Here is a 14,313-nt window from a genome sequence, read left to right on the forward strand (position 1 = left end):
TGTAACTGTAGTTACCTGAGAAACACTGTTTTACCCATCATCAGCATTTTTATATACCTGTAAAGTACACTTGTGAAAAGTCATAAGATTCAATATTTCTAAGATTAAAAAAAAAGATGACAATCTTTTCGTAATTTTTTCTATTCCATTTCATCATATATGATTTCAGTTTTGTCTGCTACAATAGAAATGCAGATGCTCAATACAGTCAAAAAGGGAAAAGAACACAAATGAAATTTCATTCCTTCGGTTGATATAATCTCTTGCTATTATTATATAAAATTACATCCTTATAGCATGATTATTCAATTTTGTTTGTGACTAATCAGTGAAAATTATTATTCCTATTACTTAGTTTTTTACTTTCTTCGGAATATATGTCATGAAGTGCAGAACAATAAGATCTTCCAAAGCAGAGACTGAAAAATGGAAACAGAAAAGAACTTAGCTGTTAATGCAAAATTTAGATGTGTTGTTCACTAAATTCAAGCCAAAGCAGCACTTGAATATCTAAGTCATTTACTGAATAGAGAAACTGGAATAATATCTGTAACTATTTTGTAACGAAACAAAGTCATCTAAAGGTGTTGGTTGAATCAATCTTTTGGTGGAATTAATCCCACACACTTTTTTGGTTTTTACATTCTTCATTTATGTTTTTAAATATTTTTCACCATGTGGGTTTTTTTCTCGTGTATGTCTTTATCCTTCTGCTATGGAATTCCTCTGATTCAGAAATCTAGATTTTTCTGAACATCCTTGTGACTTTGACTACCTACATTTCATATGCTAAAGTGGCAGATAAGAGTAGTTATCTTTTTGGGAGTCACTAAATCTATTTTCTTGGGGTTTTGATTTTGTGGACACTTGACACTTTTTTTTTTCATGAAATAGAAATACTGATCTAAGTCTTGGGTTCTCCCAAGAACCTCTTAGTTGACGTCTGTTCATAGCTTGAATGTGTTGCTTATTTTTTCGCTGAATATTATAAAGAAGCAGTTCTTCTATGCTGTTCTTAGGAGTTGAATGAATTAGAAAGTATGAGTTGTGCCACACTGTGTCAGTAGTAAAAAATTCATTATGTGATAGGAAGAAACTACAGAAAAAATGATATGAGAACTTAATCAATGAAGGAGGTCATACTAGGCCTGTTCTGAAGCAAAAGAGAACTTTTTTCTTTATTTAGTATGTAACCTTCAATGCTCTTAGAAAATTTGTAATCCCTTGTTCCAAAATTCATGTTCCATGAAAACAAACCTCAGGAATGAGTTAGCTTTGTACATTCCAGTACTAAAAAATTCTGCTAGTTTGAGATGTGATACAGTCCCAGTGTTTGCACTAGGGACAGTTTAAATATGTATGACACTTTTAGAAAGACTAGGGTGAACATTAGCACAGAACTATTTTACAAGTCAAGCATTATTTTATACATAACAAAGCAACACAAAAAGAAATGTTCTCTAGGCCAGCAGGAAACATCTTTTTTAATACAGGCATTTTTGCGTGCTAGAAAATGTCTAATGCAAATTCTTAAGAATATTATAATTATGATTAATGCCCAGTTTTATAGTTTTGCTAGACCTGCAGTAAAATGATTTACAAATACCTGAACACTTCAAATTAGTGATAGTACAACCTTTTTTGTTCCATAGGATATTTGGAGGCCTAAGGCTGCTTTAAGACATATGCAGAAAACAATATTAAAGGAGGATCTAGATAATGCAAAGCAGAACTTCCAGTTCTGTCCACTATCTGTGCTTTTTGACCAGATCTAGGGATCTGATTTCAAGTACTGTGACAGAGGGTGAAAAAATAATGACAGCAAATGTTATGATTTACTTCCATGTTTTTCTTCACAAGATCAGAAGACTGAATGTGTTCACTTATTGCAAGATCATGATGTCATATTTTTTTTCTGATTATGCCAAGGTAAACTGCCAGTTCTCTAAAGCTAAGTACCATAATTTATAAGCTAAGAATATGAAAATATACTACTTTATATTATATTTCTATATAAGTACATATAAAATGTACCAATACAGGCTATTCTCCATGCGTGTTGGTGCTGAGTCTGGACCAGTATATATTTACTAAGAAAAATACTGCTGAAATAGGATAACTTGTTGGCCTTTGTTCTTATTGCTTTCCTTTTCATATAAGTGTGTGGATGGATAACCTAGGAAATTGAGTTTACGGTTAATTAATTCTTCTAACATTTTAATTGGCTAAGGTAGTCCCTATAACTGCATAAATTCATTGCTCTTTTGTACTATTCCTTTAATATACTCATTCAAAGATTTGAATTGTGTCCTTCATTAGTTTATGCTACTTCATCTAATATCAAATATTTTAAAGAACACCTAACGGCACCTTTGTATAATCTGCATATTGCAGATTTCACTGTAGACTTTTTTGGAAGGTATGACGTGCTGAGCTGTAACAGTGATGGTTGAGACACTGAATTTTTTCTAGGAATCAATTGATAAATTTTATAAACCTTTTTTATAATTTTCAATTTGTCTGTATGATCTCTAGTTATAAAACTATGAATCATAAGTAGTTTGGTAATAAAACATTAGTTGTAGTATAAATGCAAAAAGGAATTTGCTAATATAAACAAGCCAAAATTCACCACCACAAACATTGTGCTGGTATTTTTTATTTGCTAAGACATTCAGAACACCATGCCCAATAATTCTCCTCACATTTTCTTTAATAGACTCTAAGGTCAGTAATTATTTTTTGGAGTATTTTGTCAAGGTTTGATATGTAACATGGAGTACTTATTCAATGAATTGTAGTAAAACTGGTAATTAGTTTAGCCATTTTTAATTAGTCCAGATACATTAGACTGATAACAGATTGGCTTGACATAGCTGACTGAGTTGACAGACTGATTCTGAATACCACATGATCCTTTAGTTTATCTATTTTGAAGTTTTGAAGCCTTTCCTGTTTAAATATGTTGACCAACAAGAACCACTTAATTTTTTTGCTCTATTAGCATACTGAAACTATCAACTTGCTCAAGTGATCCTATTTTGTTCTTAGGTCTTTGTTCTTGAATTCTGTGGTATATAGGATTACTTGGTTTGCTACTGTCTTCTCATTTTACTAATGTTGTGAATTTAAGCCACACTAGTCTCTCAAACATAATGCATAACTTCACCTTAATCTTGCTTCTTTATTAAGCTAATAGTGAATTTAGTCAAATGGGTATATTTGAAAAATGTAATTCACATTATTGCATTAAGTTGACCATACAGTAATACCAAAATGCCCTTTCTGTTTCTCTGTGGTTGTTAACTACCAGTCAAAGAATGGCAATCAATTATCATGTGCTGTCGTACTTGAAAATAATAATGGCAATTTTCTGTAATTGCGATATTTTTTCCATTATATACATTGTACTTGTCTTTTTTTTTCTTTGAAAAGAATAATTACAAGATATTTTTGAAGAGAATGAGATCTCCTCTTTTTTTTTGCTCACACAACACTAAAGAAAGACAAGCAAAAGCTTGCAGACAGGATAGCTCAGTAAAAGGGAAGAGTCAGTCTTTTGGTTTTCAGATTCTTGCAAAATATTGATAGTGCAATGTGTTTGTTGACAAAAAGAAAAAGTAAAAAGAATAATGAAATTACAAAAACTTAATCATAATGAAGACTTAAAACTAAAATCTGAGCTTATCACTGCACAAATTCTTGTTAGATTTTAGTTGTTGGAGTCGCAAAGACCTTGTTATATTCATTTAGTCATTGCCACTGATCATGTAGTAGACATTTTGCTTAGTGAACATTTTTCTCACATTTTCAGTAGAAAATATAGAATCATAGAATATACTGAGTTGGAAGGGACCCATCAGGATCATCGAGTCCAACTCCTGACCCTGAGCAGGACACCCCAAAAATCAATCACACCATGTACCTGAGAGCACTGTCCAAATGCTCCTCGAACTCAGACAGGCTTGGTTCTGTGACCACTTCCCTGGGTTCCAGTGCTCAACTACCCTTTGGGTGAAAAGCTTTTTCCTAATGTCCAATATAAATTCCCCCAAATCAGCTTCATGCCATTTCTTCGAGTTCTGTCATGAGGGTGAAGCCTCTCCACTTCCCCTCATAAGAATGTTGAAATCTGCCATTAAGTCTCCCCTCAGTCTCCTCAGGCTGAGCAAACCAAGTGACCTCAGCCCCACATCATACGGTTTCCCTCCAGACCCTTCACCATCCTTATGGCCCTTCTTTGGACACTGTCTAAGTGGTGCCCAAAACTGCACAATATTCAAGGTGAGGCTGCATCAGTTCTGAGTAGAGCGGGACAATCCCCTCCCTCAACTGGCTGGCGATGCTTTGCCTGATGCAGGACACGGTTGCCCCTCCTGGCTACCAGGGCACTGCTGACTCATATTTAACTTGCCGTTGACCAGGACCCACAGGTCCCTTTTTGAAGCGCTGCTCTCCAACCTCTTTTTCCCCAGCCTATGAACACAACCAGGGCTGCACTGTTCCAGGTGCAGAATCCATCACTATCCGTCGCTAAGCTTCATACAACTGGTGATTGCTCATCTCTCTAATTTGTTGAGGTCTCTCTGAGGGCCTCCCTGGTCTTGAGGGACTTGACAGTTTCTCACAATGTAGTATCATTGGCAAACTTATTTAGTATTCCTTCAAGTCCTGCATTCAACTAATTAATGAAAACCTTGAAAAGAACTGGGCTGAGGACGGAACACCGTGGAACCCACTAGTGGCAGGTCACAAGTCTGACGTCAACCCATTCACTACAACTCTGTGCTTGACTCGTGAGCCAATTGCTCAATGATATGTTTATCCAGCTGTGTGCTGGACATTTAGTCCAGAAGGATTCTGTGAGAGACAGTATCAAAAGCTTCACTGAAATCCAAAACGATTGCATCAACTGGCTTCCCCTAATCAACTAATTGGGTTACCTCATCATGAAAGGAAATCAGGTTGGATAAGCAGGATTTTCCTCTCATGAAGGTGTGCTGACTATGACCAATTGCTGCATTGTCCTCCAGGTGTTTTTCAGTACTTTTCAGAATGATCTTCTCCATTATTTTATTGGGCACTGAAATAAGAGTGACAGGCCTGTAGTTTCTTGGGTCTTCCTTCTTGCCCTTCTTGAGAAACAGGACAACATTCACGAGCTTCCAGCCAGCTGAGACCTCTCCAGATTCCCAAAACTACTTAAAAATCCTTGAGAGGAGCTTTGTGATAACACCAACTAGCTCTTAGAGGATTCTGGGATGAATCCTGTCAGACCCCATAGGCTTGTAGGGATCCAGCTGGAGCAGCAGATCTGGCACAATTTCAGGGTCAACTGGGAATTGATCATTCTCACAGTCATGCTCCTCTAGCTCAGGGCTGAGACCCCCTTAGTTCATCATCCATGTTGAAGATGGAAGAAAAGAAAGTGTTAAACACTTCTGCCTTATCTCTGTCCCTGTTTGTAAGGTGACCATTCTCATCTTTTATGGGCCAATGTTATTTTTACACTTCCTTTTGCCATTAATATATTTGAAAAAAACTCCTTTTATTGTCCCCCACATTTCTTCCCTACTTCAACTCCAGTTGAGCTTAGGCTGCGCAAATTTTCTCCCTACAGTTGCAAGTAGCATCTCGGAATTCTTCACATGTCACCTGACTTTATTTCCACTGGGCATACACCTTGCTTTTTTTATCTTGTTTTCAAGACAATATCTCAACCTGGGTTCATCTGCTTAATCTGCTTGACTTGCAATACTCCTGTGCTCTTAGGAGATGACGTTTAAAAAGTGACCAGCACTGATGGACCCCAGCACCTGCAAAAACATTTTCCTAGGGGACTTGAATTACTGATTTCCCAAGTAGCCTGAAGTCTGCTCTCCTCATGTCCAGAGTTGAAGTTTCACTGGCACTTTACCTCCTGTCAACAGAGATTTTAAATTCGATCACTTTGTGGTCACTGTGGCCAAGACAACCACAATCTCCACTTCACTCACAAGATCCACCATGTTGACAAGCAGCAGATCAAGGAGGGCATCTTTCTGAGTTGGGTCCCTTTGAACCTGTTCTATAAGGTTGTCATTCAGTTTTTAAGGAAACTTCTGGCCTGGATTGTACCAGCTGTGAGATGCTTCCAGTTAATTTCTGGCAAGTTGAAGCCCCCCCATAAGGACAAGGGCAGTTGACTTGGAAGTGTTCCTTTTTTCCTCAAAGAATAATTTGTCAATGTCTTCATCCTGGCTGAGAGGTCTGTAATAGACTCTCAGAGTGACATCCACTTTATTTGTTTACCCCTTGATTCTCACTTAGAGGCTTTCAACTGTGTCATTGCCAGCTATGAGCTCCACACATTCTAACCCTTCCATTACATACAGTGCCACCCCTCTACCTCTTCTGCCCAGCCTATACCTGTAACCTGTAGAGAGGAATAACCTGTAGAGCCTGTAACCCTCCAACAGGGCACTCCTGTCACAAGTCTTATCCCACCAGGTTTCACTTATGGCAATGATATTTAATCTCTGGGACTGGGCCAAAGCTTCGAGCTCCTCTTATTTGTTCCTCATGCTGCACTGAGTATTGTAGAAACATTCCAGGTGTGGTACATTGAAGCCAACACCTCTTGAGACAGATTGAGGGATCCTATCAGATCCCATGTCCTCAAGTTTTGGCACACCATCCCATCGTTTGTTACCTGTGAGCCTGGTTTTGTCTCTTTCCCCCTTCCAAGCTACTTTAAACTCTATCAATGAGCCCCATTAACACCTCCCATCAGGTATTAGTAGACCAGATGTTGAATACATCATCCCATGGTCAAAACCCAAAATTTTTCCACTTACATCAGCCTCACAGCCATGCATTGACGTGATGGATCTGCCTATTTGGGCTTTACAACAACTCTTGTTTTATGGTAATTATATCTCATTACGAATTCCCTGCTTTTGAATCTTTTCAGAATTACCAGTATATAGATTGTCATGTAATTAAAATAGGTAATATTAATCATAATTTCAAATGATAATTATGTTTTCCGACCTATATTTTATGAAAATCAATACTATTCATACATTTTTGTATAAAAATGCATAGAGAAATAAGAGAACATCTTCACATCTGTGAGAAGTTGAGATAATCCCTTATAGAATTTCATTTATGTAAATGAGAATTTAAATAATACCCAGACTATAATTTACAAGAGACAGACAATGAGAGGCAAATTGATGCACTCATTCAAAAACCATGTGGACAAAATCAGGCATCCGTTAATAGTAATTTTTTTTTTGTTTTTGAACTATGAGGAATATAATAAATCAAAATCAGTCCCTGTAAAATTAAAAGTTTTCAAGCAAGTTTTAGTTGATTACATCAACAGCCTAGAAGTAAATTTTGTACTCAGTAACATCTTTGATTAGAAATTCTAAAATCATATATCAGAATCTGATAGTTGTTTGTAAAGGGTGCTTGCAAATCTAGGTGTATTTATAGATAAAGAGAGAATAAATTGCATATTGACCTCAGAATGTGGAGGAAACATTTATGTGGCTTATTTATGTGTTCTGAAACAGCTGAATCTCTCGTCTCTAAGTGTCTTAAGATATATCCTATGGTTAAGACTAAAACTTTTGCTATTAGACTAAATAAGAGGCTTGCTTTCATCTTTGAAAGAACCAATAAAACTAGTGCTTGAAAGGAGGAGTGATAAAAATGTTAAAGTTGAGGGGCATTAAGCTCCTATCTAGAATATTTTTGTGTTCTGAAAGAACGATATGATTTTCACTACAAGGTGTTAAGTGGAGTGCTTCAATATACATGTGTTATTTAACAACAAATAAGAAAAAAATGTTTCTTGGTTGATAGTTTATAATCTTTCCATAGCTATGAGACCCAGTTTGGTATCAATACAAAAAAAATTAAATTAGGAAGTAAGAAATTCTCTATTAACCTGGGATACTGTTCTTAAGTAGACAGAATATTGTTGTAAGACCAAAGTGAAGAACTATTAACTTTCAAAGTTAATATGCTGGCAATCCTTCCTAAGATACAATGAAAAAAAATCTAAGAAAATATTCTAGAATTTCAACTCAATATAACATTATAATCTGTCATTTGAAAGTTCTTCAGATGATTTCTCCTTCATAAATTCTGTATATCTTCATAGATATGCTGTGTTCAGGCCTGTGTTTCCTAGACGCCAGAATTTGCCACGGGTAGGATGACTATTGGAAAAGGTAGATGCATAATTCTAGCATTAACAGAGCTATTCTGAAAAGTGGTGGAAATCTAAATTTTTACAGGAATTTTGCTTCTATCACTTTCCCTTGTGTGAAGGGAAGTCTACAGAATATGCAATTCTTAATTTTTTTTTGGTCAGCTTTGTTAGTCCTTTCCTAGTATATATTTATTATAGCATAACTGAGGACCAGACTCTTTATTTCCTCATTTGGGGTTTTTACACACTTGCTCCTAATGCTTTTGTCTTACACTAAGCAACATATAAGAAAACTAAATTTCTGCTACATGATTTTTTTGATGAGTTTTTGTGTTTTTGTTTGGTTTGGGTTTTTTGGTTGATTTTCCTTGGAAAGTATAGCTTTTCTCAAGTGTTTCTGGGGTAATAATTTTTTCTAAAGCATTCACTTTGTGAATGTCACTTAGTGACATAACCAGTTACTAATTCACCCAGACTTTTTCTATAGCAGGGAAATTCTGAATAACAAAATAAAATAGTCATGAATATTTTCATAAAACTAGTCTAATCTTTACAGAGACAATGTCACATTAAGATAGAATGCATGTCAATATTGTAAATATTTTAAACATTCTCTGTACTTTATTTTGAATTACAGAGCATCAAATTGAAACTGAAAAACATTTTAAAATGCTGTGTATGGTTGGTAGCTATATTAAGCCTTATGAAGAACATAAACTACAGTTTTTGCCTACTGGCAGTAACTGCATTCTCTTACAAAGTCTGAAATACTAAAAGCAACAGAACTGTAATCACTCTAAAAGTTTCTCTAAATATTATCTAATTTTTTTAAGTCTTCTAAACTTGAATGAAGTAATTCTCCTATATACTCACAGTATGTTGTTATATAGTAATTAACATTTCAATTTGTGCTAACAGCTTTTATTGCAACCTGTTTTAAGAAGTTCTTAGAGCTTTGCAAAAATTGCATAGCAATATTTGTTTTCCCTTTTACATCCACTGTACTCTGTGATCTGTTTTATCTTTGAAATTTTTAAATAAATTACATTAGAGATCTTGCCTGTATATCATTGTTCCACTGCAGCTCACTAAATGAAAATATACTAGAAACTCCTGTTCAATTTGTTGTACACACTGTATGATGTTAATTATTTTCCTTGGAACTTGTATTTCCAAAATGATTATTGGTACTTTAAGTCTTATATTGTGAAACATCTGCCAGTAAGTCAGGAAATATACCCGAGAAGAAATTTAGGGTCAGAATGCTAATATGTACATGTCCTTTCTTCACAGCTGTAACTTGCCCCAGCATACAGACTCTGCTCTCAGAACATGTTGTCTGGAGACTGATTTCTGGGTCACTGAATGAGTATGGATCTCAAGTCATGCTCAGCTGCAGTCCTGGATATTTTTTATTGGGTCGAAGACTCATACAGTGCAGGAGTAACGGAACCTGGAGTGTAGGCAATGAAAGGCCAAGTTGTAAGGGTAAGGAATATACTTGTTTACAGAATATCCTATGCTTTTTAATACACAGATTTTATTTTATAAATAAAGTTTTTAACAAACTATTTTGCTATCACATTCCTGTAAGTAAGCAAATGTGAAATTTTCATTAACTGGAAATTAATTTATTCCAACTCTTTAAGTGTTAAGTACAATATGTTTCATACAAGAGTCAATGAAGTAGCATCAAGAGATCAATCTGTATTTATTCAACTGGATGGTACATAAATATTTAGAAAATACAAGGAGTTAATGTTATTACTTTAGAAGATTCCAGATTAGAGTTAGATTAGATGATGATATTGCTTTGACCTCTTGGGTGAAGCATTAAAACTATGCTTTTGGAGAAACATGCATATAAGCTTTTATAATGTGTTCATACAAAAATACCGTAAATTACTTCAGACCTAATTAGAAAGTTTATTGTTTTACAAATATGCTGAACAGATGCCTAACATGTCATGAGGTAGCTCATTATTTATGTATTTAACTATTTTAAACTGGAATCTCTGTAATTAAAATGAATAAAGCATTCGTAATATGTTTAGAACAGTCAATTCCATTGCATTTTAGGAATAGAGTTAATTTTTTTTAAACACGTAGAACTGCAATTGATATTCAGCATTAGCATTAGAAATTATAAAGTTAGGCTAATCCACAGATTACGTTATTGTGCCTGTATCGTAGTCAAAAATAGTCTTACTCATCTCTGGACACCTGTGCACAAGAAACTGTGATCACATATATTCTGATTATGACTGAATTAACTGCACAGTGGCTTGTACTTGATTTTATCCAACTTCTACCCAATTCCATGTTATTTCCTATAGTGAATCTTTTAAAATATAGAATAACGAGCCCTTTATAGGATAGGAAGTTTAGTTGTGATTAACATGCTTTTGAAAGTAAACCCATGATTCACACTAACATAGAATAGAATAGAGTTCAAGCTTTTGAAGTCATTGGTCTGTATCTTGAATTAAAATATTATTGATATATTTTTCTAGAAACAGAAGAAATGACAGAATGGTTTTAATTAGATTAGAGTTTGATACATTCCTAAAAGGTAATTTTTCATTTACTATGTGATAGCTGTGTGTTGCAGCTGATGCCACAGAAGGTTTGTATGATAATGGGTCAAGTCTAGCCTTAAACAAAACCAGAAGATATATCATTTTAGCAAGTAGACTGACACATATGTTATATGCTTATGAATAGTAGTGGGAAATAGGAAAAAAGACAGTTCATAGCAATTCAGAGTTCTGCATGTTAAAAAGATACATAATATTTTTAAATAGACACAAGACTTAAAATGGCCAGGGAAAATGTATTTGAGAAGTAGCCATGAGTATGCACACATGGAATGTAACCACAACTTTCCTGGGAATTCATGTGATTCCTTTGTTTCAGCATAGGAAATACCAATTGAAAATACTGAAGGATTGAGTTTAAGCTGCTGTCAAGATATGAAAGTATTCCAATGAATTTTCAGATTTAGAACATGTATTGCCAAATCAAGCATAATTTTAAGTCCTTTCTGTGGTATAATAGAATTTATTCTTATTTTTTAATTTATTCTTATATTTTTATATTATTCCTATTATATTTACTTTTTAAGAAAACGAGGCAGTATGTTGTCTTCCAGTCTAAAAAAATTATGAAAAACATTTTCATATTTCAGTTTGTTCTGTTGCTTGTTTTTTTCCTAGTTATCTCCTGCGGTGGTCTTCCATCTCCACCAAATGGAAATAAGATTGGAACCTTAACAGTGTATGGAGCTACTGCAATATTCACTTGTAACACAGGATATACATTAGTTGGTTCTCATGTGAGAGAATGCTTGGCAAATGGTCTCTGGAGTGGTACAGAAACGCAATGCCTAGGTAACAAAATCAAATTTTTGTCCCTTGTTTTGTTTTGTCTTAAAGAAACAGTATCAAGGACTAATGCTTATCAAGCGACAACTTTTTTAAATCAATGAAAAATAAAGGTATCTTAAATATGGAAATACTGTGTACTGCATATGATTTTGTGCTATTCTACTAGCATATGTCTTTTTATTAGAAATTAAATTATATTTTATATTGTTGCAATGCTTTTCAAACCAGTTGGGTTTTTAAGTGACTCCAATTATTATCCACATTCACAGCACTTTTCTTTGTGGAACAGTGTATATGATGAAACTAAGTTGGAAGATAAGCTTCAGTTCAGGAGCATTTCTGATACATTCCAACTGCAAATGAGTGTTCACCATATTGAGCATTCAGTCAAGGAAAGCAGACAAGAGATAAGTGAAGCAAAATCAACACTCAAACCCTAGGATTTATGCATTTTGGACCTTAAGTTCTCATCCCTGCTTTTTCTCTCTTCAGATCTACTCATATTGCTTTACACTCCTAATATAGACATAAGAAAAAGGTTTTCTTTTTGAATAACTTTTGAGGATCAGTAGTGGGTTTATTCTTGATTGTGGACAGTGTATTTGTTTCTGGAATCTGTTATTTGCTTTGTCTGCCCTCATTTTGCAGATTTTCTTCTTGCCTTATAGCTAAATGTACTCAGTTGCTCTCAGGAAAGGAGGAATCTCCTCTTTCTTCTCCAGAGTTCCACCTCTGATAAAAAGCACCTTTCTTCTTTGCTGCCTCACCACATCATTTTAGCAGAAAATATGCCTGTCTAGTACATTTTAAACATAACAGTTTGTCTTTTCTCAAGAAATTAATTCAAATCAAAACAGGGGAAAAAAAAAATCTTCTGAGCATCATTTCTTTAAACCTTCATGCCATCCATGAAACCCTGACGTTGTCATTACATGAACCAAGTAAAAATAAAGTGAGAAAGAAGTTTTACATATACCTAAAGAACTAATATCAAATGGTTGGTTAGAATTCTTAGGCACCTGATTCCATTTTTTTAACTTTCCCAACATTAATAGTGTCACAGTGTTTCTGTGCTCAGATAGACCTTTGGCCTATCAGGTTGCTGGTGTTCATTACCCTATAGACACAACTAATAAGTCTATGCTGGTTTGTATTAACTATCTAAGCAAAGATACTTCATAGAATTATCATAAAGGGTATTTGTATTTATTGAGCTTTGAGTTCATGCTCTCACCAAGATGCAAAGCTGAAAGAAATGGTTACAGTTCTCCAGAGCAAAACATAGCAAACCAGAGCTGCATTTTAAAACACATCAACATTCTCCTGGTAGAATAATCTATTAAAAGGAGAACATCTGCATCACAATAACCAGGTGTGATGGGACCACATACCAACTCAACCACGTCTTCAAAAAAACAATTTCCAAGTATCATAAATTTCATATTAGAAGGTTATTAAGAATAGCAGGTATCGTAAGATAAACATGAGTTTTAACAGAGTACTAGTGACAACATCCTGCATTTCTGGAGATCTTTAATGCCTGAAAATACTTTTAGAGAAAATATGTCCTAAACAGGTTGCAAGTTACAAGACAATAATGCACTAACAGACAAAAGCATAATAATCTAAACTTCATGAAAAAGAAAGTGAATTTATCAGTTCCATATTAACTCTATTCTTCATCAATATAAAGCAGAAAATTTGGTGGGGTAAAGGAGAAATACAGAAATGTGGGAATCTTCTCCAAGTCAGGGATAAAATCTCACACTTTGTGTTCTGCTTGCCTCGTTGATTGCCTTTTTCTTTCTTTTGATTCAGATACTAGTCTATAGAAGAAAGGAAAATAAAGACAGAACGTTTTCAGAAAAAAAAAAGCATGATATAATGTATTCTGATCTGAATTAAGATTTTATGACCTTTCATAATATATTCCTAATTAACTTCTTAATTTTGCAACAGTAATGTTTGTAATACAATTTTTGTGGATATAATTTTTCAATATGTCAGCTCTCAAGATATGGAGTGTAGCAGGAAGAAATGTAGCAAAGGATTTTGGGACTTGCAATTTTCTGGGCTCTCATGCATGCTCAGTGAAGTACTTTAATGTCGTTGGTTGAAAGATCATGTGACATGTTTTAAGCACTGTATTTATAATAAATCTTAATCTTCCTCTCCCACTCCGTGGTGTGAGTAGTGGGATTCGTGCAACAACAAGCACCTCAAATGGCGCCCTAACAGGGACTTGTGGTCAAAAATTGTGACCATTGTCTCATAGAGCTAACCTAACTTCTAAATGTCAATTCATTATTACAGACTTCCCAGCAAGATGCAGTTACTTCTGGAAAATGTTGTGAAAAAGAACAATTCTCTGGCTTGATACATTTTCAAGCCATTATTTTTTAATTTAAAATATGCTGTATTAAGAATTATGTCATTTTGATTTAGGAAATAAAGGCATAAACGGAGTACACTAATTGCTACCTTTTTAATATTTAGAGCAGCAAAGGGGTAAAAGAAATCTTTTTTTACCTAGGAATAAGAATTGCACTGAGGTGCTGTTTAGGAAAATGTTATGATTTGGCATTATTTTTTTACATACATAAGTTCATCAGTTCCACAGTGGAACTGTGCAGGTGATTGAATCTGAAAACACATCAGCTTTCTCTTGGTGTCAGATTATCCCTGGACTGAGGCTGACTGAAATTTAAAATATGATGGAAC

At 34.6% G+C, this 14,313-nt stretch overlaps 1 protein-coding gene across 3 annotated transcripts in view; it reads left to right on the forward strand.

The window, feature by feature from the left end:
• Positions 1-14,313, forward strand: part of CSMD1 (CUB and Sushi multiple domains 1) — a 1,092,404-nt gene that overhangs the window by 1,020,206 nt on the left and 57,885 nt on the right. For all 3 annotated transcript variants that reach the window (XM_039385566.1, XM_039385564.1, XM_039385565.1), the window contains exons 51-52: positions 9,500-9,694; positions 11,422-11,595. In XM_039385566.1, coding sequence (XP_039241500.1) covers positions 9,500-9,694; positions 11,422-11,595 — 369 coding nt within the window. The remainder of the gene's footprint in view (positions 1-9,499; positions 9,695-11,421; positions 11,596-14,313) is intronic.

This window comes from Pipra filicauda, unplaced genomic scaffold (genome assembly GCF_003945595.2).
Source record: "Pipra filicauda isolate LSUMZ 115617 unplaced genomic scaffold, ASM394559v2 scaffold41_size5083284_pilon, whole genome shotgun sequence".
Classification (NCBI taxonomy): Eukaryota; Metazoa; Chordata; class Aves; order Passeriformes; family Pipridae; genus Pipra; species Pipra filicauda.